Source organism: Silurus aristotelis, assembly GCF_946808225.1.
Source record: "Silurus aristotelis genome assembly, chromosome: 21".
NCBI classification, from domain to species: Eukaryota; Metazoa; Chordata; class Actinopteri; order Siluriformes; family Siluridae; genus Silurus; species Silurus aristotelis.
In genome coordinates, this window is record NC_139594.1 from 6,497,760 (window position 1) to 6,523,355 (window position 25,596).

General features: G+C 36.7%; 1 protein-coding gene across 1 annotated transcript in view; it reads left to right on the top strand.

Annotated features, from left to right (window-relative positions):
* shisa9b (shisa family member 9b) overlaps nucleotides 1-25,596 on the top strand; it is a 45,294-nt gene that overhangs the window by 11,634 nt on the left and 8,064 nt on the right. Inside the window, exon 3 of the mRNA XM_083524535.1 lies at nucleotides 24,788-24,937. Within this exon, the coding sequence (XP_083380661.1) occupies nucleotides 24,788-24,937 (150 nt within the window). The remainder of the gene's footprint in view (nucleotides 1-24,787; nucleotides 24,938-25,596) is intronic.

Genomic DNA, 25,596 nt, shown 5'->3' on the forward strand with positions numbered 1-25,596 from the left:
AAAAAAAAAAAAACAACGAGCACACGCGAAATCACGAACATATAAATGAGCATTAATTAGCATTATGGCATAAATAGCATGTGGCTTTGGAAAGAGGAGCGCAGATTGTGTATCTTTCGCACTTCTAAAGCCGACATTCACAGATGAGAGCTGAAAAAAGGGATGCATGTGGTGCAGTGTGTGATGTGGCTCTGTGGAGAGCTTTGAGCATGCAGAGTAGGGCAGGCGGACTTAACTGGGTCTTTATCAGAGAGTACCATCAGTCAAGCACTTCTACTGATCACGCTGCGAATGATTAGCCCTGATTGTGGGCATACAGTTCCAGATTTGGTGTAAAGTTGATAATCTATCTATACACACACACACACACACACACGCGTGCACACAGATGGCCTCCGAGTTACGATGGTTCGAATTATGATTTTTCGATCTTACGATGACAATAGCGATACAACAAAATTGGAACAAAAATTGTACATTTCGCGCAGCAGACAAATGTAGCAGCGCATGTTCCGCCCTTCGCTCGCGAACTGACGCTCGTCCATGCCCTCGCCGCCACATACTGTATATACTGTATAGTTTACAGAGTAAGGCACTATAAATAGCTATGTTTTGCTTAATTATATACTGTAGTTTGTTAAATTATTAACAAATAACAGTGTACTACCCCAATTCTGATCACTATTCTTTAAGACTCCTGGGTAGGGTAGGCCATGTAAAATAAACCACGATGGGGTTTTGTTTCCTGCACTCCTCACAGCTGCCAGCAGGCAAAATCTATGGAAACTTGGTGAAGTGAAAACTGGATAAATTAATAAAGAAACCCGTATTTCTTGCTTAATTTTCAAAGTATTGTTTGTTAAGCAAACAGCAGAAGTCAAATATATTTAATTTATATAAATAGGGAGGGAAAATGACAATAGCCCCATTTTGCAGTATAAATGACTTTGCTTTGTAAAGTAGTGTGGACTAGTGGAATAGTGTGATAGGGTTTTAGAAGGCAGATTACAGTATCGTCTTTCTGTTCGAGCAGATCAGAGGTGTTTCCACACATGGTGGATAAATTTAATTAGACTTGCTCCTGTCAGATTTACCGAGAAATCAGATACTGCAGGAGAAGAGAGTCAATATGTTTATTCACAATTATGCTTTTTTTTTTTTTTTTTTTTGGTCATGATTTTAAGTAGACTAGGCAAAATCTTTCTCAGAGCATTTTATAGTTTTTGAGACTTGTGTAAGTCGCTACAAGCATCGCATACAGCATCTGTGAACTGCCATATTCAGGTCTCTCTATAGATGTTCTCTGGCACCACTCGAGGACATTTAGAGACTTGAGGCCACTTCAGTCCTGTCTTGGCTGTATGCTTCAGGCCGTTATGTTGAAAGGTGAGCCTTCAGCTCAGTCTGAAGTTGTGCATACTCTGGAGAAGATTTTCTTCAAAAATCTCTCTGTAGTTAACTGCATTCATTCTTGTCTTAGTTCTGTCTCGTCTCCTTATCCCTGGAACTGAGAAACAACCCAACAATATGATGCTACCATTCACATCTTTTACCACAGAAACGGTACCAGTGATGAGCAGCTCCTGGGTTTATAAGAAATAGTTTGATCGTGTTTAGCACTAGTCCAGAGTATTCTTGACATGGACCATTTTACTGAAAAATCCAACTATATCTCTGTGAAGAAGATTTGGAGCTTTGGTAGAGTGTTTATGGTAATTTCTCTTAAATATGTAACTTCTTATAGAGTCCAAGCATCTTTTATTTTTCAATATGATCATGCCCTCTGTGCTCCTGGGAGTCAAATTTATTTCTATAGCGTTTTTCACAACAGACATTGTCTCAAAGCAGCTTTACAGAAATAAGGAGTTAAGGTGAGCGATGTGTAATAATCCCTGATGAGCAGCCATGGAGATTCCTCTGTGCTCCTGGAAGCCTTCAAAGCTTTAGAAATGTTTTTCTACTCTTTCCAAGATATAAGTTTAAATACGGTTTGATCACAAATGTTTACAGAAAGTACTATGAACCTCATGGGTTAGGGTTTGGTCCTAATGAATTTTGAGAATGTACACACACGGATGTGTGTCTTTCTAAATAATGTCCAATCGACCAATATTTTCAAACATGCAACTGCTCAATTTAGAAATTATAAAAATAGAGAACTAAAGTTTCAATAAAAGCTGTGAAACGACTAAAAATATTTGCTGTTTCCATATGTGCATAGTGACAAATCAGATTCTTTCTCTTTCTATTTACATTAGACCGGTCCAGTGCAAATTGTTGAAGCTCTGCTCTCAACATGGCAACATAAAAAAAGCTGCTATTATGGTGTCAGTACTGCAGAAACATGTAAACGTTTCTCAATACCTGAATAACATGAACAGCCTGTCAGGAGACATCAAAGTTGGTAATAATAACAGCTTTGTCTTTGAAACCAAAGGAACCCACTAAAGGACTCAACATCCTTTCAAAAGAATGACGATTCCTTCTTCCTCTTCTCCTTTATGTGATTGTGTTCACTTGCACAGTTTCAGAACGATTAATTGAATCTGATTTTATTTTTGTATCTTGTGATAAAGCCAGTCAAACCTAGTTTTATGTTGCTTACTGGTGGATTGCATAATATTGAGTTAACTATGGAGTCGATAATGTGCCTTTATTAAGGAATTTGAACTAACACGTTATATTGCAGTAAAAACTACAGGATAAACTTCAACCTGATCAAAGTAAATTTCTAGAAATTATAAATAGGATTTGCATCGCGTTATATTAACACCAGGCGATCTTAAATACAAATCTATTGACCATGCCAATGTGAAGTGTGTGGGGTAATTTGCTAATTTAACTTCAAATTAAATTTTACTTTCTTAAATTACCTTTTATTTACATATATATTTTATGTTTTAAAGATTAAATTAATGCACTCCTCACAGCAGCCAGCAGCATCAGAATCAGGCAAAAGCTATGGATTCTTGGTGAAGTAAAAACGGGATAAATTATTAAAGGATCCTGTTTTTCTTGCTTATTTCTCAAGATTATTTTGTTTCGCAAAAACAAGAAGTCCAAAGTAATTTATTTATTTAAATAGGGAGAAAAATGACAATAGCCTAATTTTCCAGTATAAATTCCTAGTCCTGGTTACTTTGTAAGGTTGTGTGGAATAGTGGAATAGTGTGATACGGTTTAGTAAGCAGGTGACAGTATTGTATTTCCGTTCGAGCAAAACAGAAATAAAAGCAGTGTTAAAGACGCTGTGGCGAATCAAAGGTGTTTCCACACATGGTGGATTGCATAATATTGAGTTAACTATGGAGTAGATAATGTGCCTTTATTAAGGAATTTTGAAATATATGTTATATCACAGTAAACACAACAGGATAAATTACAACCTGATTACAGTACATTTCTAAAAAATAATAAATAAGATTCTGCAATCTTAAAGGCACATCTGTTAACATGCCAATGCAAAGCATGTGGGGTCTATTTTCCAATGAAAATGCTTCTATTTTGCATTTTTTTTGCTCCCTCTGTATGTGGAATTATATATATATATATATATATATATATATATATATATATATATATATATATATATATATATGTATAAACAACAAGCTTGTGTAAAACATTATGATCCATTTAAGAAGATCCAACAGTTTTAATTTCACAAATCCGCTTACATTTAAATTGGAATCTAGTAATAGTGGAGAAAAAATGAAGAAACTTTCTTGGTTTTATTTATTCCAATTTCAGTAATCACAGATGTTTTGTGTTGCAGTATCTATTACCATTAACCTTGATTTAAGTCTCCAAATGCATATGCCTCATGGGCTGTAGTTTGAGCCTGAATGTCACTGAAAGGTTAATGTAATGCGAGCATTTTATGAATTAGAGAGAAGGGGAACCCTGAATTAATAAGGCAAGCACATAGGGCTATTTGCATGGTCTGGGGATTATCACTTTAAAAAAAAATCTTTTATCTTTTTTTTTTGTATGTGTTTTTTTTTTTATTTTTTATATTTACTAAGAGTGGTATAACAGTGCAAAAAGCATCTCAGCAAGTTTATATATTGTCTAATATTTTCTATTGAAGCATAACAATCTTTTATTTTTTTTTACCAAATTAAAGATTTTATTAATTTTGCCCTATCAATAGATAAAAAAATGTCTAGAAACAGGTTCCTACATATATTCTGATATTATAATGGGTAATACTAGATACAGTGCCTGTCAAAAACACTGATCTTGTATGGCTTTTGAAAGAAATCTTCAAGCTCTATTGTTTATATGTAACAAACCAGGTCATTTAATGGTATGGATATTAACTCTGACTAAACAAATATGTTTATCTAAAAATTCTCTTTTAGCATGAATTACATGCTCTTGGCATTTGGGCTCTCAAATGAAATACTTTGCCGTGCCTCTTGTAAAACTTCACTAGTTGGATATTTCTTTCTGACCTTGCGATCCAGTTCATCTTAAAGCAGGTCAATAGGATACAGGCACAGTGACTGGGCATTCAAAGAGAGATAACACTCCAGCTGACTGTTTTCTCTCTACAACATTTTCACAGATGTGACAGATGTTAGACGTATGTTGTGGGTCACTGGCTTGTAGGTTGAAATTGATTCCACTTAGATGCAGTCCAGTTGGAATTGCAAGGTGTTTAAGTATGGAATGGTAGCCATGAAAGTTTATTTAACATTTAACCTGCAAATATATAAGGACTTAGCATGATCTCTAAATATAAACAGATTATCTATTTATCATGGCACCTGTTAGTTGGTGGGATATATTAGGCAGCAAGTGAACATTTAGTCTCCAAAGTTGATGTGTTATATGTTGGAAAAATGGCCACGTGTAAGGCAAATTTGAGAAGGGCTAAACTGTGACTGCTAGATGACTGGGTAAGAGCATCTCCAAAACTGCAGCTCTTGTGGGCTGTTCCCGGTCTGCAGTGGTCAGTATCTTTTAAAAGTCGCCCAAGGAAGTAACAGAAGTGAACCAGTGACAGGGTCATGGGCGGCCGAGGCTCATTGATTCACACTGTTTAGGCAAAAATATTAGGCAGGAGGTCATAATGTTATGCCTCATCAGTGGCCATAAAGTTATACCTGTTTGGTGTATTAGTACCGTATCTCGAGTATCTCATTTGTTATTTGTTGTTTGTTTTCTTATTACTATAACAATGTCTTCTTGCATGTCTTCTAGCAGTTGTGGAATTATTTTACAACCAATGACTTGATCATTATTCCGTGCTTCCCACAGCATTTTTCTGCTTATAATTGAATGTAATGAATAAGTAATGGATGAGTAACACATTCTTGTTATTGGTGTAAAACACTTACAGAGACACACAGCGGGTTTGAAAGTGAACCCGACCCTGCGCCCTTTAAATCATTCCCTTCTTTAGCATACCGACCTCTCATTAAGTACCGTATTATTAGTTAGAATTATTCATATGAAAGCAGGGTCAGCAAGAACATTTTTAAGGCAGAGCTTGACTTGGACCAGGTTTGGAAAACCGCTGGTCTAAATCATTACAGCCAGTAACCCGACATCAGTATTGAGTAATAGCTTTGGGAATATTTGTCCATTAATATTTATAGCATTTCAGGCACAGTAGTGAATATTTATAATAACCACATGAGATGTGTGATGATGATGCCAATTTTAGTTTGGAAGAATTTAATGTGAAAGCATAAAGTGGCAGACTCTTAAATGGGAACTGGGTAAAATCGTTACAGTTTTTGAATGGCGGATCGCCAGTGATTGCCTTTACATTTTAAATGCCTACATTCTAAATTTAACCTGCCTAACATATTTCTAACCAATAGTTTTATATCACTGTTTGGAAATGCTACAAATATAAACTGTTTAACGTCTTTTCCTATATCCATATCTCATTGACTGTTCTTCCATTAATGCCAGTCAATGAATTGGAATATGACAAAGAGACTACAGCTTTCTGTTCGGTACACACGTATAGTGAATGCAATTCTTTTCATGTGCAGAACATATAGTGAGGAAAATAAGTATTTGAACACCCTGCTATTTTGCAAGTTCTCCCACTTAGAAATCATGGAGGGGTCTGAAATTGTCATCGTAGGTGCATGTCCACTGTGAGAGACATAATCTAAAAAAAAAAATCCAGAAATCACAATGTATGATTTTTTAAAATATTTATTTGTATGATACAGCTGCAAATAAGTATTTGAACACCTGAGAAAGTCAATGTTAATATTTGGTTTGCAAATAACAGAGGTCAAACGTTTCCTGTAGTTTTTCACCAGGTTTGCACACACTGCAGGCGGGATTTTGGCCCACTCCTCCACACAGATCTTCTCTAGATCAGTCAGGTTTCTGGCCTGTCGCTGAGAAACACGGAGTTTGAGCTCCCTCCAAAGATTCTCTATTGGGTTTAGGTCTGGAGACTGGCTAGGCCACACCAGAACCTTGATATGCTTCTTACAGAGCCACTCCTTGGTTATCCTGGCTGTGTGCTTCGGGTCATTGTCATGTTGGAAGACCCAGCCTCGACCCATCTTCAATGCTCTAACTGAGGTCCCATGTGCAGAAAAACACCCCCAAAGCATGATGCTACCACCCCCATGCTTCACAGTAGGGATGGTGTTCTTGGGATGGTACTCATCATTCTTCTTCCTCCAAACACGTTTAGTGGAATTATGACCCTAAAGTTCTATTTTGGTCTCATCTGACCACATGACTTTCTCCCATGACTCCTCTGGATTATCCAAATGGTCATTGGCAAACTTAAGACGTGCCTGGACATGTGCTGGTTTAAGCAGGGGAGCCTTCCGTGCCATGCATGATTTCAAACCATGACGTCTTAGTGTGTTACCAACAGTAACCTTGGAAACGGTGGTCCCAGCTCTTTTCAGGTCATTGACCAGCTCCTCCCGTGTAGTTCTGGGCTGATTTCTCACCTTCCTTAGGATCATTGAGACCCCACGAGGTAAGATCTTGCATAGAGCCCGAGCCCGAGGGAGATTGACAGTCATGTTTAGCTTCTTCCATTTTCTACTGATTGCTCCAACAGTGGACCTTTTTTCACCAAGCTGCTTGGCAATTTCCCCGTAGCCCTTTCCAGCCTTGTGGAGGTGTACAATTTTGTCTCTAGTGTCTTTGGACAGCTCTTTGGTCTTGGCCATGTTAGTAGTTGGATTCTTACTGATTGTATGGGGTGGACAGGTGTCTTTATGCAGCTAACGACCTCAAACAGGTGCATCTAATTTAGGATAATAAATGTAGTGAAGGTGGACATTTTAAAGGCAGACTAACAGGTCTTTGAGGGTCAGAATTCTAGCTGATAGACAGGTGTTAAAATACTTATTTGCAGCTGTATCATACAAATAAATAGTTTAAAAATCAAATATTGTGATTGTATTTTTTTTTTTTTGATTATGTCTCTCACAGTGGACATGCACCTGTGATGACAATTTCAGACCCCTCCATGATTTCTGAATGGGGGAACTTGCAAAATAGCAGGGTGTTCAAATACTTATTTTCCTCACTGTAGCTACAATCTGAGTTCTTTAGGAAATTATTAAGTGGTGGATTGCAAGTTAGTTTAGTCTCTCAGAACATACACAACAATGCCATGTGTATAAAAATAAACTTAAATTAGTGCAGTGTCACTGTGGCTACTCATTCACTGGAAATACGATTTGTTTTGAGCATGCATAAAAATGCTAAAGAATCCATAGCGCTAGCGTTAGCCGCAAGAATTGTTCTTAAAGGGAGAAAATCCTGTCAATTCCACATACCGAGGGAGTGAATGAATGAAGGATGGAAGGAATGAAGACATTTGTTAAAGTTGGCTTTTATTTATATATTATTTATTTATTTATTTATTTATTTATTTATTTATTTATTTATTTATTTATTTATTTATTTATTTATTAGTAAAACAGTTAAGTAGATCATATATTTTGAAAATTGTATATAAAATGCAAAACACACACTCACACAGTGCAAATGGGGTCTAACAAATGTAAACTAATAAATAATCTTTTTTTATCTATTTATATTTATTTGATCGATTCAGTTTGTGACAATTTATTTAATTAATTAAATCAATTAATTTGATTTGTTTTATATATTTAACCAAGCAGGCATTTTATTTAAAGATGACCACAATCTTTATCTTGATGACCACAAATGTTAATAATAAAAAAAAAGGCATTACATTTTATATTTTGCCTCTCTCTCTCTCTCTCTCTCTCTCTCTCTCTCTCTCTCTCTCTCTCTCTCTCTCTCTCTCTCTCTCTCTCTCTCTCTCTCTTTTCTCTCTCTCTCTCTCTCTCTCTCTCTCTCTCTCTCTCTCTCGCTCTCTCTCTCTCTCTCTCTCTCTCTCTCTCTCTCTCTCTCTCTCTCTCTCTCTAAGCCTATTTGTGAAGTAGCTGCTTGTTAAAGTAACACAGCATGTTTCCAGAGTTGGACATTGAAAAAGGCAATTCAGAGCTTTGCAGTGGCACATCTAGGGTGTTGTTTGGTGTAGGTGGGTCTGCAACAATTGAATTTCCTTCTCACCTCTAGAGCTTTCGCTCTCTTACAGAAGCTTCCCAGAAGCTTTGCAGGCTATTTTTTTTTCATACCTATATAACTCTAAAACTTGCTGAATGCATTTAATGGTTCGGAATATCACTGTGACAGAATCCCCTCCTTAATAATTTGGCTTAACAGGTTTCTCAGGTAATTACTCCCGTCTGCTCGCATCTGGTGGAATTTTGCTAGATATATTTTGTTATATTTAAAAAAGATTTTGTTTTTCTTAAATTTTTTTGGAGATGATTGTCAAAATGGGCAAGTGGGAAAACTAGGCTTGGTAAACATATATCCAGTCATTTTTTTGCTTGTATTTGTTGGCCATTCTTGTTTTATAAGAGCTTCTGTGTAAGTCCCTGCTTCCCTGTAGCTATCACCTTGTTAAGTGAGGCTGGAAGTTAAACCAAACCTTGCCATGTAAGAACGATAAGTAAAGGTGTATTTAGTGGACACCAACAGACTTAAACACATTTATTAAGGATTTGAAGGTTTAATCAACCAAGTGCAACATATTAAATTAACTGTTCAGTCGATGTGTAATTATAACAAACTAGAGACTATCCTAGTGTGTGTGTAGTAAAGCAAAAAACAGTGAGTGTTTTTCAACTCTTTCCTTTTCTGTATTCTTTGGCCTGTATGAGAATAACAAAACCAGAAACACAAAACAAATGAAGAAACATGACAGCAAAACCAAAAACACAACAAAAAGTTAACATTTGGTCTGACAGCAAATTTAAAAATGTGACTGCAAGATGCAGACCCATTTCATGATTTTCCCACCATTAGGCTTCACAGTGGGTATGATGTTCTTGGTGTGCTTGGGATTATATGCGCAATATAGTATAACTGAATTATTGCCAAAAAGTTCTGTTTTTATTTAGTCTGACCAGAGTAAGAGCTCAGATTTTTATGAATGCTTTTCGACACACATCTCTGTGCTTTTCCAGCAGAGTATCTTTGTGTAAGGTATAGTTACGGAGATGATTATAGTGCAGTTCTTTGCTTATTGTTCTTAGGGTAATTGTCATTCTTGCTGCTTTCAGGTCATCCTGCAACTCTTTTTGAGGGACTGCTGGCTTCTTTTCTTATTTTCCTTTTATTAGTCTGAGTGTTTTATAAAATCTTGTGTGGAGCACCTGCCTCAGGACTATAGTTTGTGGTCCCAAGATCTCTGCATATTATCTAGTTGTACTGACAGAGATGACTTAAGTCTGCTATTGCTCAGTAGGTTTAATAATGTTAATACGTTTATTAATGCTATCACTGAGAAGTCCTGAACTATGATTGTTTGTCCCACGCATTTTTTGCAACCAATAAGATGTCTTTTTTATGACAGTAGGTATAATTGAAATGTTGTTTTTTTATTTATATTTGAATGGATAATAATTGTCTGTAACTCTCTCTGTGGGAGCTGTGCCATGGTTGACCCTGCAAGATATGCAAAGAATTATTCTAAGAAAGAAATTCACTTGAAAGAAATCAGTGTAGAAAGCAACGGCTCTGTTACACATAAAGTGTGGCATTTGAAGGGCTTGTAAAGAACTTGGCGTGGAGACAAAGGCATCCCATAGCAACCAGTGTTTCGTTTGGTGATGAAAGCACCTATTGGTGGCCACATATTTTGCTTGAGAGTGAACCCTTGACATTGCATTATCTGTCCTTCTAGAAACAGTTCCCAAAGTGTCATTTCAACATGCCCAGTAAAGAGTGCCAAGGGCTGTTGTGAGTGTAACAGACCAACAGGCCGATGATAAAACATCCTATTGCTTGAGTGAGCAGTGCTGAGCGAACTTTAGAAAGGTGTTTTCTGCTTTAGTGAGAGCGTTCTGCTTCCTCTCCTGCTCTGTGCACATGCTCTGTACTCCAACATTAAGTGTTGCACCCATAATGAAAAGTCTGAGAACTCCATGCATCTGAGGGATCCGTTTGGTGTCCTGATAATTTATGTAATTTATTATGATTAAATTTAAAACACCATAATTACTTTAAAACATTTACAAGACTATTTTGTCTTTATGCTCTATATTGTTTGGTTTCACTAATAATAAACATACATTTGCATTAAGCATTAATATTTGTCCATGCCTATGTTGATTAGAGTAATAAAAATGGGAAAAGTATTCATTTAAGATACATTTAGAACAGATAAAAATGTGCGTTTAAGTTGCGATTAATTGTGATTAAATGTTTTATTCGATTGAAAGCCCTAATATTAATATGAAGTGACGTCCAGTTAACAGCATGACACTAAAACAGGTAGTAGTGATGGCTACTTTTTACTTAAATATATGTCAGAGCCCAAACTTCTTTACTTTAACTTGAGTATAAAAGTTTATTCATTAAAATTTTTTTTACCAGAGTCTTTTAAAACATGAGTATCTGCACTTCTACTTAAGTGAAGGATGTGTGTACTTTTGACACCTCTGGACTGAGGTGAGTTGTAACCAGAGATTGTGTTGGCATAGAATTCTTGAACTTGACATATAGATGGTTTTGCAAGAAAAGCACCTGACTCACTTAAATATTTTCCTCCACGAGCTGCTAAACATAAAATGTTTCCGAATAGATAAGGTGCAATGGTTCCTCTTTCTTTTTAACACTAAAAATGCTGCCTCTGACGGCAGTGTAGCTACACGATTGAATCCCATAGACAAAGCCTCTACTATACTCATTCATTACTTTCTGTTCTGAGATCAACAGGGAGAACAACCTGCCTCTTTGTGAAGAGAGGTTGATTGCACAATGGAAAGGCAGCGTCTAGGCGTTTTGTTAGAAAAGGTCCCAGTAGTTTTGGAGAACTTAAAACAAATGTTCCGAACCAGATGTAGGTAGGGCAGGTGTGAGTATGTCTTTGAGGGAGAACTGAGAACATTGGGAGCCTCAGACATAAAAAATGTATACTTGGAGATAAGGGAATCCCAGAACTAGTAGAATGTGGGCCACATTAAATGTTTTTTTTTAGCAGTCTATGATTGATAAAGTTTGGATGCAATATTGGTTGTCAATTAAATGCAGAGACCATAATAAGATAGGGAAGCACTTCCTTTAGCAACCCCAGTCATTTTACTATAGTCTCACTAATAGAACTGTGAGTCACTTCATGCCAGACATACAAGGGGCAAATCCCAGGGCCATCAAAGATCCCGCTCTCTGGGATGGCCCTTTGGCATCAATTGGTAAAGGCCAAAGGCCTGCCCCACACTATAAGCACAAGTTTTCTCATCTACCTCCCTCCTATGATTAGAAAAAAACCTAATTGCATCTAATTGCTTGTGCAAACAGTTTTCAGTCATAAATGACAGTCGTGGACAAAGTACACAACCAGGTACTTAATTACGGTAGAGATACACAAAGTAAAATATCACTCCAGTAAAAGTAAAAGTGCTCCTTTTAAGCTTTCCCTTCAGTAAAAGTATATAAGTATCCAATGTACTATGATTTATTATGGCTAAAATGTTCCTATTATCATTTTTTTCACAAGACTCTTTGCTTAATCAACTCTGTTTATGCAATCTATTAGAATGATATTAATAAGTCAAACACTGATTGATATCTTAAAATTATTATGAGCCCCAAACCTTCTTTTCAACATCCGGGACTTAAAAGTTATAGGGCAAATAAGGCCACAGGTGTTGTGGCAAGTTAGCGTCAGTTCCTTCCATCATTTATTTCTCTCAAAATGTTCTGCTTGCTGTTGAACTGATGCTGAACTGTATGTTGACGCTAAGTAGATACCATCAAGAGGCAATCAAAACAAGTTGAAAACAGTGCGCTCTACCCTGATTGTGGCTTGCTGCATTCTTGACATTCTTCATTCACATTCCTATTCACTCATAAATAAAAAAGAACGACTGATTTCGCAAAATGTAGTTGAGTGAAAAAAGTAAGATATTTGACTTTGAAATGTAATGAAGTTTAAATAAAAGTCTCCCCAAATGCATGTGCAAAAAAGCTACTTAACTATAGTAACAAATTGCATTCACTTTTTTACTGTACACCACTGCTAAATGACCGGTAATAAAGTGTTTCCTGGACTCGAAGAGGGTCACGTGAAGCCAGCTCGTCTTTCAAATATTTAGAGAGACATCGCAAATGTGCTGCTAAGGGAACTTGGACATCCCAGCCAGAGCATTTGTTCGATCAAAGTAAGGGAGGATATTCATTACAAGAGATATCATGCAGCCCTCAATGGGTTAATGTTTTCTCCTTAATCCTTTTCTTACTTTTACCTAATATTTTCTATTCAATACTTTATTTTCTAGAATGTGTTCCCTTTCTTTTCTATCTTTCTTTTAGAAATCATGGCACTGCTCTGTTAGATGGCACAGATGTCTATGCCCCCACACAGAGTATAGTATTTTTAGGTTTTATAAAAAGATGTTGTCAGTTGTTGAGAGTTTGGGCAGATTACCCCACACAAGGGCGTCACGTAGCAACTTTTGCCAGGTTTGTGATAAAAGCCCATGTAGGTGGCCAAAAGGGCACTTATGGCATTAAGAATGAATAGGGTATACCAAAAGATTGAAGCTTATTATAACAGCAGAGGAACTAAATCTGGAATAAGATGTTCAACAATTACTAAACTGACAATGTGTAAAAATAATTTGTAAATAATATATATTATATGTATGTATTTATGTATGTATAAAATATGTATATATTGTAATTGTTTATTTTTATAAATTTACAAAATGCAATGTGAGCATTCTTAAAGTTTAAAATTGTAAGAAACCTAAATCAAATCAATATTTGGTACAACACCCCTTTGGCTTCAAATCAGCATCAGTTCTTACACACTTTGTACACTTGCACAAGCCATGAGATTTGTAGTAAACGAGTCAGGTGTATGATTAACCAGTAATACCTATCAGGTGCTAACAATTATCAGTTTTACACAGTCAATAATTAAAACAAAAAAAATCTGTGTAGGAGCTTAACCCTGGGTGACGAACAGCTAAACTCTGCTACTAAGGTAAAGTTGATGAAGACAGTTTAATGTCACGGGTCATACACCATAAAAAGTTTATGCAACAGATTAAAGACAGATCATGCGTACTTCACTTCGGTAGATGTGCCATTAGCAAAAATGAGGCAGAAACCACTGTGACCCAGGTAAAATTGTCTACTGTCTTAGGAGTCTGGCCAGAAGTGGGCTTCATGGAAAAATTGTGGCTAAAATCTATACCTTTAACTTAGAAACAAGGCTTAGCAACTTAAGTATGCGCTAAAACAAAGGAACTGGGGTGCAGAAAAATGGCAGCAAGTGCTCTGGTCCGATAAGTCAAAATCTGAAATATTCGGCTGTAGTATTAGGCAAGTTGTTTGCCAAAGGGCTGGAAAGCGGGACAATAATGAGTGCTCACAGGCAACAGTGAAGCATGGTGGACTTTGCTTACAAGTTTGAGGCTGCATTTGTGCAAATGAAGTTGGAGATTTGTTCAGAAATCATGGACTCCTCAATGAAGAGATATAGGTAGATACTTATCCGTTATGCAGTACCACCAGGCTGGCGTCTAATTGGCCCAACATTTATTCTGTCACAGGACCACGACCCCAAACATACATCTATTGTCATTCAGAACTATCTTCAGCGTGTTAGACTCCACAAAATCCTGATCTTAACATCATTAAATCTGTCTGGGATTACATGAAGAGGGAGAGGAATGTAAAGCAGCCTACATCGACAGAAGATATGTGCTTAGTTCAGATGGAACCAGCCATTAATTAATAAAGACCACGAGAAGACCAGAGAAACTTCTGTGTCTCTGAGAAAGTGTAGAGAAACAGAAACAGAAACACATACACCAGACTGAACTTGTCTAAAGTTCAGAATTTGCTGTCTGGAAATGCTACAGGTAAGTCTAGCTTGAAAATGTAGTAAGTGCATGTGCAGAATCTGTCTCAAACAAGTTGAGAGCAGACGAATTCAAGGTCAGGCGCAGGTCTAAAAGAGAGAGAATTGAAAAGTTTAAGATTTACTTTTTTGGACTTCACTCTCCTGTAATGAAATGCTAAAACAGAAATTAATAGACAAGTTGAGCTAATTAGGACATAATTTCCCAGTGGTCAAATGAGATATAACTTTGGAGTTAATTGCTTGAAACGATCTGTTGTGTCTGATTAAATGTTTGAGGGCTCATAGGAAATGCCTCTTTAGTAGCTCAACTACTTTTATTAACGTCAACGGTAGCCTAATTTCTCTACATTTTTATTCTGACAGGCAGCTTTATGCGCCTGGATGTTTTGAGAATATATGATGGCTGTAATGTTGTTTTGAATTGTTAATTTGTATTATTGGTTGTGTTTTTATATTTAACTCCTTAGCATTAATGAAATGGTGGATGTGTTGGATTTGGACAATAATATGTGTTATTTGGCAGCATTGTTTTTTCTGGCATCACAAAGACATCAAGTGCCGCAGAAATTATACTGCCCTATCATCACTAAATCGAGCAGGATTTAGCCACAGTTCTTACAATATAAAACTCCATACAGTCTTTGAGTTAGCTCATGGTTATCAGACTCAGGACAGGAAGACCACACAAACATACAGAGATTTGATGTTATTTATTTATTTATTTATTTATTTATTTATTTATTTATTTATTTATTTATTTATTTATTTATTTTTGTTTTAGTGTATGGAGGTCTTGAGAATTAGCACATGTGTGATTAGCTGATCTCTGTGGCCTTCTATAACTGTTTAGGTTGCTAGGTGAAGAGTAGGGATGCACCGAAATGAAAATTCTTGGCCGAAACCGAAAACCGAAAAAGAACCATTGCATTTATGGCTATGACTGTGTACTAACCTTACTAAAATCAAGGCATTTCAATTTTTGTTTCAAAGAATAAATCAATTACAAATTATGAAAATATTTATTTATAGCACATTGCAACAATGCACAGGATAAAATAAATTAAAATTCAAACCTAAATGTTTAACTTAAATGCACTCATGTGTACATTAAATAATAATGTACAGGCCCTCTGGCCTGCTGAAAGGTTGTAAAATTAAATATGTTCTTTCATAAAAACAAAGTGCATTCAGAACAAGTGCAACTGTTTAAAAATACAATACAACACTATCACTGGGAAACTTCCTGCCTTTTTAAAAACGTCCACCACACACCGCATGCTCGGAGGAGTTTTGCTTTTCTGTGCCGCGTTCCCCTCCTATTCAGCATAGCGATCGGATGTTTGGATTTCAGGTGATAAATTAAACCCGACGTGGAGAAAGTTTTTGCAGACGCACCCCCTCTTGAAATTTCGGCATTACATGCTTTGCAAATCGCTATCCGTGGGTCTTTCTCAGATATACTGAAATACGTCCACACCGCAGACAAGCACGTGCAGGCAGCGGTTTCTGTTCGCGTCATCAACTGTTTCGGCCGTGTTTTTTCGGTGATCAAAGTCTTTCGGCCTTTTGGTGGCCGAATTTTTGGTGGCCAAATTTTTGGTGGCCGAATATTCGGTGCATCCCTATTAAAGAGTTAACATCAGCAATTGGCATAAGCATCATCATCAGTCTAAGCAACACTGTAGAAATAGCCATTTTTATATAACATAACAGCTCTAGATGCACTTACCTCATTCGAGTTTTACTTAAAATATATAAACTATAATATATAATATATTTGGTGTCCTGATTTAGGTACTGTATCAGCTTGACGATTTACTTACTTTAAAACACCATAATTACTTTAATACCTTTACAAGAATAATTTGTTTTCATGCTCTGTATTTAGTTTGGTTTCACTAATAATAAACATATTTGTCCTTGCCTATTTGATTTGAGTATTCAAAACGTGAAAATTATTAATTTAATGAACATTTAGAACAGATAAAAACGTGCGATTGATCGCGAGTTAACTCATGACAATCATGCTATTAATAACGATTAATATTTTAATTGATTGACAGCCCTAATATTAATATGATGTGAGGTCCAGTTACCAGCGTCGCTACTTTTTACTTAAGTACAGTATCTGTACTTCTACTTAAGTGAAGGATGTGAGTACGTTTGCCATCTGCTGCGTCGGAACGCTTTGGGAACGCGACTGTGGTGTCCATGCTCTGAGTAATGAGTCTAATCAGTCAAAATTGAAGACAGGCTGTCCCCGGCGGGGTGACGTCACGACCAGGGAGTATAAAGCGCACCTGGAGAGAAGACTGCTTTAGCTTCTGTTTGTTCATGAAGCGCTTTAAATGTAATGTTTGTCTGTCTGTTTGTCAAAAATTGAAGGCATCTAAGAAGCCAAGCACACGTTTCGGCCGTGTTTCTTCCCTGTTTCGTTTCGGGAAGGTATACACACAGCGTGTGTGTGGCTTTGTTTGGGATATCGGGTCCTTCCATTCTGCCTTGCCCTGTCACCCCGCACCCTCACGAAGTGTGTCGATGCGGCTCTGGCTTCCCTGAGACTTCAGGGCATCCATATCTTCAATTATATCGACGATTGGTTGATATTAGCTCAATCAGAACAGTTAGTGGTCCGGCATCGAGATGTCGTTCTCGCTCACATGAAGGAGCTGGGGTTTCGGCTGAATACCAGGAAGAGTGTGCTTTCTCCATCACAGAGAACCACCTATCTCTGTGTCATTTGGGATTCGGCGACTTGGGATTTGCGTGCAGCATTCCCCTGCCCACATAACGTCCATCCTCATGCCGGTCAGGAAGGTCAGAGAAGGGTAGTCACTTACTGTCAAACAGTTCCAGAGGCTGCTCGGGCTCATGCTGCTCGGGCTCGTCCAGTGTCTTTCCACTTGGCTTCTTGTACATGAGACCCCTTCAGTGGTGGCTCAAAGCCCGTTCCCAAAGCGTTCTGACGCAGCATCTTGTTCCCTTAGGAATTAGGGTTACATACATAACCTAGAGACATTTTCTTTTTATTGGTTTATTTATGATTTATGGAATAAAGGTCATTTTTCACAGTTTTTTTTTTTTTTACATATATAAACAAATAAAGAAGGATGCTGCTCTCTACAGTATAAGTGATAAGAACTATTTTGTCTCACAGATTCTACATAACATTTACAGTATAGACTTTGGAGTTAAGTTGGTTCACCTTTTACATGTTTGATATTGTGCTAGGCTAAGGCAAGGGTGAGGATAAGAATTTTTAAATATCAAATAGTCAAGAACCATCAGGACATGCAATCATAGGTGGATAAATAATTTAACCACCATTATTCCTAAAATGCAATGTTTTTTTTTAAAGGGAATAAAACAAGAAAAGAAGACAAGTTGATTGTAGCAGCTAAGGACACAAAGGTTGTCTGAAGCAATTGAGACCAAACCAGTCCTAAGTGAGATGAAATCCTAGATACAGACACCCGTCAAGAGCTCATGAAATATGCAAAGCAGTATTTTGGGATCTTGAAACAAATGCAGTTTGACTATTAAAAGGGCAGTGCTGTTCTCATAAAAAACACCAACCTGAACATAAAATAACAGCTGAATCCCAGTTTGTATTTTTTTTAGAAATCAGAATAAAAAGACCAAAATCTTTCTCCTTTTTTCAATGATTGCTTGATTCCTTTGTTTTATGGATATGCTAAAAGTCCTGTCGACCTAAAGGATAATTCCTTGTTTGTTCACATGAGAACAAACTCATATGGTTGCATTTGTCAAATCAAGTAGTTTTATTGTCATTTCAACCACATGTACAGCTGAACACAATGCACAATAGGACTGTGGTGCTACATTCAACAACATAGAACTACATGAGGCTACAAGAGTTTAGAGACCTTTAGAGGACAATAGGCACAGAAATGGACAGTGTAGTGCAACAGGTTGTGCAAGAAAGATTTTAATGCTGTAGAATGCAAATATAATACTATGACTATTTACTATGATAAACAGTAGAAAGTAGAGGTTGTCAGTACTGGATTTGTGTAGTGTTTTTGCAGCAGTTTACGGAAATTTTTTTTGCGTATATTGGTGTAATGGTGTAAAATTGAATATGAATGTGTGTCTCTGTGTGTGGCTCTGTGTATTAAGAATTTTGATGGCTTAGGGGAAAATGCTTGCAGTTTTGCTGTTAAAGGCTGAAATCTTGCTAACCTTTTGCCACATGGCAGAAGTAAATGAGTGAGTGAGTGTGTGGTCATCTACAAAGCAAGTGGCATAGTGTGCAAAGTGTGGTATAAATGTGTGTAATGGTGAAAAGTAAGACCCCATCGATCTTCTCTACTGTTCTCATTATCTGTTGAAGCTTCTTGAGATCTGGGACGGTACGATTTCCAAACCAGGTAGTGATATAGGAATCCAGGATGCTGTCTATAGTAGGGATGGTAAGATTCACTGGTTGTATCGGTGCTTCGACTTTAGTTAATGATGTGATTAACTAAAGTTAATGATGTTATGCATCGATTTTAAAAAGTTTGCATTTGTATCGCGTTGTATATGCATTGCTTTTAGCATACTCGCATCAGTATGAACTGATTTATTTATATATACTTTACGCTATACTTCTATTATTTAGAATGTGACCAATAATTTATATGTAGATTGATTTCTCTTCGCTAAACGGTTTCTCAAACACGCTCTCTCAGCACCACTGCTGCTATGTAAATATGACGTATCACAACACTACAGAGACAGAGGCGTGTCCTGAGAGTCACAGAGAATACAGATTAACATGGCAGAGGTAGAGCTGCATCTTCCTGGAGGCAGAACAGAAATGTGTATAGTAAAGGAGTGTATAGTTTTATTTAATCTTTTTTTTTGCACTACAAAGAGCTATTTGTGAAAGGGCCATGCATTAGAAGTCAGAAGACATTTAAGTAAATTTATGGTTTTCTGTCTGTCTGAAATAAAAGTGAACCATCTGTGCCATGTTGAATTGCATAGCATCATATTTTTTATATGTATTGCATTTAATCACATTGTGTTGAGTCAAATCAAAATTGGATCGCACTGCATCGTAATGGGGTGAATCGTATCGAGTTCACTTCCAGGTGAACACCAAGGAAGTTAGTGTTCTCCCAAAATTGCACAGAGACATCAATGTTCAGCAGAGAGTGGTCATGTTGTATCCTTCCGAAGACAGCAATAATTTCTTTTGTTTTGTTCAAGTTCAGAGAGTTTGTTAGCTCTGTACCAGTCTGCCACTGCACCTACTCTCTGTATGCTGAATTGTTGTTCTTATCGATTTTTACCCTTTGGCAAGTTGACAATGTGATGTAAGCTGTACATCAGACACCAACAAGCATGGCATGGTCAAAGTCACTAAAGTCAGATTCCTTTTCCCCATTCCGACATCTGACATGAACATTAACTCAAGCCCTTAATCTGTATCTGCATGATTTGATGTATTGTGCTGCTGCTCCATGATTGGCTGATTAGATAATGTTCCTATAAAAATTACCAAATTAATCTCAATCAGTCTGCTGATTGCATGTGCAATTTTATTTTTGACTGCATGAGCAATTTTCTCTTTGAACAAGAGCAAAAGGTGTTTAAATTTAAACATTACAATAGATTTGTCCAACATACACTGATTGGCAAAGGATTTGGCATTTTAGTTCCCAGCAGAAGAGAATCAAGCAAAACGTAATTAATTTTATGCTGGTGTGGTGCAAATTATGCAGGTTATGTGGCTGTCGTAAAATCAAAGCTGCCTGATTGCTAGTGCAATTTAGAAAATGTGTTGATTTATTTTTTTATTTCAGTTTACTGGTTTTTGGTGTTTTTTTGGTTTCAGTTGATGAATTGAAAAAGCTATGGGCTAAAATGTAAACCCATCAGGTCTAAAAAAAATATATATATTTTTTGTGTATGTATATATATATATATATATATATATATATATATATATATATATATATACATATATATATATATATATATATATATATATATATATATATATATATATATATATATATATATATATATATATATATAAAGTTTCAACAATAAATGAGCCCAATATAGACAAGCATAACTAGAGAATGTAAGATATCATGCAAGCAGTGGGATACAATTTTTAATATATTCTTCTTTTAATTGCCAACACATGGTTTGAGTTTCATATTGCTACAAAATATTATCACAAAAATGTCCTTAATATTGTTGTCAGTGGGTTGCAGGAAACGCCGTGCCAGAAACACTCACCTCTGGATATGTACTCCCTTACCAATCAATCACATCTGTCAGAACACAGTCTGTTTTTTTAAACATGCATTTTAATTGCGTTGTATAGCTCTTCTGTGCCCAATGGCATCTGTGTTTTTTTTTCTTTTTTTTTTTAAACTGCCTAAATTCCTTATTTTTTTATTATATTAGATTGATGTGGTTGCAACATGAATGACAGGTATTTTCTTTAGATAGAGAGAGAGAATGTGCCCACATTGGAAAATTATTCCTACTACAAAGCAATCTCAACATACAGTTAAAAATGTTGGTTTATAGTTTTTTGGTTTTATGCTACGTAACAACATGAATGACTTGCAGTGGGTCGGGTGGGTCATCCGACCTTTAGTTATTGTTTAGTTGCTATAGTGTGGGTTTTTTTGTGTTAGATGGGTTTTTTTGTTGTTGTTTGTTTTTTAATGGGTAATTAGACATGCTCTCTTTATACCAACAAAAATCAGATATACATGGTTTCACTTTCAGCAAATATGCTTTGGTGTTGTTTGACTCGACTTGACAGTTGATTGTTATAGGGCTTAGTGGCTGTGTGAAATGTGCTGTCTGCAGGCTGCAGAATCATAGACCAGAAAGCATGTGTAACTAATGCTGGCATATTCATTATGTTGCTGTCTGCAGAAATGGCTTAAAATCCAATCAAAGAGTGTGCCAGGGGAGAGTGATGGGAAAAGAAGCCCGGGTGACATTTTGGTGATAGCTGACATGTCCTCTCAACAGGACAAATGCCTGTTCTGTTCAAGAGCTGGGCACAAATTACAGCAATTTCTGTCAGACTGACACTCGATTTTGTCACCTGAGAAATAATTTATACCCAAATCTGAACAGCTTCGGCGGGCCATTTGCCCAGTGACTAACCACTTCAAATGATGATTTACAAACAGATAATACACAAACAAGACCAGTTTGGTTTCAAAACAGATTCAGTATGCAGCAATGGGCACTGAAGGGAAATATAGACACAGTACAGCAATGCTTTTCTGTCTCACTCACGTTTCATGGTTGAATAAAGGCTTGTGGCAATGCTGTATTGGAGCACATCCCAAACAAAACTGAAAATAAACTAGGTGACAAAGAAGGTGAGAGAGAGAGGGAGAGAGAGAGAGGGAAAGAAAGAAAGAAAGAAGAAGAATTCAGTTTTCAGGTTCCAATTGAATTGTGAACCTCTATCTTTTTGACAAATGACTGCATTGCCTAAGCACATCTTGGCAGAAACCTTTTCTTCCATGCCACTGTTGACTTGCATGATCGCTGGCATACTGTATATCGGAAAAATTATCCAATGATCAATACTTGACTATATGGACGAACATCTAAAAAGCCGGAGAATGCAGGATGGAAATAATGAGACATCAAAGAATACATCACGTTGTGAATATTAACAACCTGGATCAATTTGCAATCACATTTGTGCCTTTTAAATGCTGTCTCTGTGCATCAGTTTGAATATATCTAGGCGTATATCATGTATTTATATGAGCATTGATCATCCCGAAGAGATGTAACTGTCAGCACGTTTAAAAAATCTCACATTATACCGTATGCCTCTTTAAGTAGCAAAGTCTAACACACATATATATATATAGTCCATTTGCTCATCTAGGTAGTTATCTAATTAGGCAATCATGTAGTAGCAGCACAGTGCATATAATTATGCAGATACAAGTCAAGGGATTTAGTTCACACATCATAATAGGATATGTGTTATCTTTGTGACCTTAACAATGGCATGGATGTTAGTACCAGATGATTCGAGGGTTTCAGAAATTGCTGATCTCCTTTCACAATCAAAGGCTTTACAGTTCATATGTAATGGTGCAAAAAAAAAAAATGTCCAAGGTAAAATCAAAACCATAAAAGTCCCAGATTCCTGTTCGTGGCTGACAAAAATGAAACCAATTGTGGTTGATTAAATGTACTTCGTTACTGTACTTAAGTATTTTCTTGGCTACTTTTTAGTTTTACTGAGTATCAAAGAAACTACCAAAGTATCTACTCAACTACATTTATGATTCAGTATATGCACAGTAGTTTTTTAACTTCCCTATATTTTAATTGAAAATAACTGTTACTAATTAACATTTTGCCTGGCAGCTTTATCTGCTGTGGCTTATTTATTCTGCAGAATAGGTAATATCAACATCTGCTTTTTATTTCTACATTGAATACTAATGGTTCCTCTACTTTGTGACATGATACTTTTATTGTAATTGTTGAATTAATAAACCTTTCGAAAGATTTCTTTACTACTTTCTATATATTTTGTTTTTATGTTTTACTGTTTCATTCTGGTGTGTTTAAGTGACTGTTGTGTTGATGGTTAATGCAGTGGTTTTCGGTGTAATTGAGGTGTATGATTTGATTTGTATTTTAGGAAATAAAATCTCATCCGTTTCTGGCTTTTCAATAACTTGGTGTTGAGGACTAGTGCATGTTTGAGCTTACATTCAATACGAGTAAAATACTTAACTTACCGTAATTTTCGGACTATAAGCCGCTACTTTTTTCCCACGTTTTAAACCCCGCGGCTTAAACAACGAAGCGGCTAATTTATTAATTTTTCCTGGTTTTTTTTCCTGGTTTCACAAACTTCAAGCCAAAAACTGAACCCCATAACATCAGACCAGTGGTTCTTGACCTTGTTGGAGGTACTTACCCCCACCAGTTTCATATGCGCATCCACCGAACCCTTCTTAAGCGGGGCGTGTCATCACGAATCATATGAGTCGGGTGTGTGTCTTGACCTCCGCCGAACCCCTGAGACTGACTCACCGAACCCCTGGGGTTCGATCGAACCCAGGTTAAGAACCACTGCATGAGACCAATGAAATTTCCGAACGGAAACGAAAAAACGCACCTCAACTGTGTTCTGAGCTGCACGGCATCGGGAGAAAAACTTCCATTGGGTTAGGGATTTTTAAACGCACAACGATACCAAAAGATAAACTCCCAAGAGAAATAGTTGTGAAAGGAAGGAGGAACAAAGTAATTGTATAAAAAAATAAGGAATTTTTTACAGCCATTCAGAATATTATTAATATGTAATTGTAATTGCATTTAGACAAAAGAAATGTGTAACAACATCCAGGAGATTTGAGAGGATCCAGATTCAGAAACACTATGTAGCACTATCCAGCAGAGGAAAAGCATGGCACAGCACCATCCTATTAACTGTAACATACATGATGGAATATCAGCAAGGCCACACAAATGGTGAACAATCTGTGTGAGCTTTGTGTAGTCCGTGATTACTATATTCCTGCGACTTAAGTAGAGGCTAATTATTTGGAGGCAGGGGCCTCTGTTGGTGTGATGGATTATTGTCTTTGTCTAGTGTGACGGATTTGTTATTGCTGAGAAAACACACCAGAGACAAAATCCTACCACAACACATGATTCTCTTGTCACTGGAACTGTGAAATGCAGTGCGATTGGGAAAGATTAGACTAACGTGAAATATGAGAAAATAACAAAAAAACAGACTTTATAGTATTCGATAGAAGAATCGCTTTAATTATACAATACAGAAGCAGTGTTTTATTCACATCACTATGAACAAGAAATATATATGCATGTTGCTTTGCTGTTTCCTAATGATTACCACAATATATAGGGGTCTAACAGGGCAGTTAGAAATAATGGTCACAACATCTGGCTGGCCTCCAATAGTTAATTTACCATGCTGCTGTGCACCCTTCAATTGACCAGCTGTCTGCTGGTGGAGCTCTCGAATAGTTTTGTTACTTAGGGCATTTGTGTCCCTCGACTGGACAAGCCTTAAAAGCTTTATATGAAAATGGCGTCAAATAATAAGAAAAGAAGAAAAATCCAATTTATTATGAATATTGAAGCTCAGCAGGAGTAAGAGCACACGAGTGATGTGCAAATGACCCGGTTTTTTATATGTATTCAAAAAGAACTATGGGTGATGAGGGGACTACTGCATATATGAAATAGCGAGTAAACAATTCTTCTTCACATGCATACTTTTGCACTCAGAAATTTCTATTTTCATTTAAATTCCCTTGTCATTTAAATAATTTCTTTTTCCGTTATCTCTTCTCTTCATTTCAGAAAGCAACCAGATAAACAATGTGGGCCCAGGACCAGTGTCCCCGTACCCCACACTGGGTACACCAATGTCTCCATATGCTACATTGGGACAGATTTCTCACACCTATGAGCAACCTGAGCTCAACAAATATGCATCGTTGAAAGCAGTAGGTAAGCATGCTTGAATACTTAGAGTGAGTTATTACATCGATGTTAAAGAAACAGCAAGAATGTCATCGTTTAAACCCTTAGGACAGAGTACTTGAATTTAGTCAGACATCGGCAAGACGAGTGAAGACCTTATTGAATGTACCATTAATTAAGCCCAGAAGTTGGCTGCCTATTGTATTTCTCTTCTCATAAATAGTTTACCCGAATTCTATTACCAAGGTAAGTAGCAAATATGACATGGGAGTCAGCACCAGAGGTTCCATTATCAATATTAACAAGTTATGACTGCCAATATTCAAACTTAATTGGATTTTTCTAGGCGATGTGTCATTTTTTTAAACAAAGAGCAAAGAAACCTGCTAACAAAATCTTATGCAGACTTGAATTTCTTTTACAATATGTGGGCTTGGTGACACTAATGATATAATGATGCAGCTAATTTCATTTTACGCTGAGATAAATTCAATTATCAAAAGAAATAGTCACCAAAGTGATCTAATCATTGACAGACAGACAGACAGACAGACAGACAGACAGACAGACAGACAGATTGCTAACTTTTTCTTCCCAGAGGGAAAGTCACATATAAGAGCAGCCCAGAGAGTAAAACTTATATTAATAACAATTTACATTATAGATGAAAGATAAAGGAGTAAATA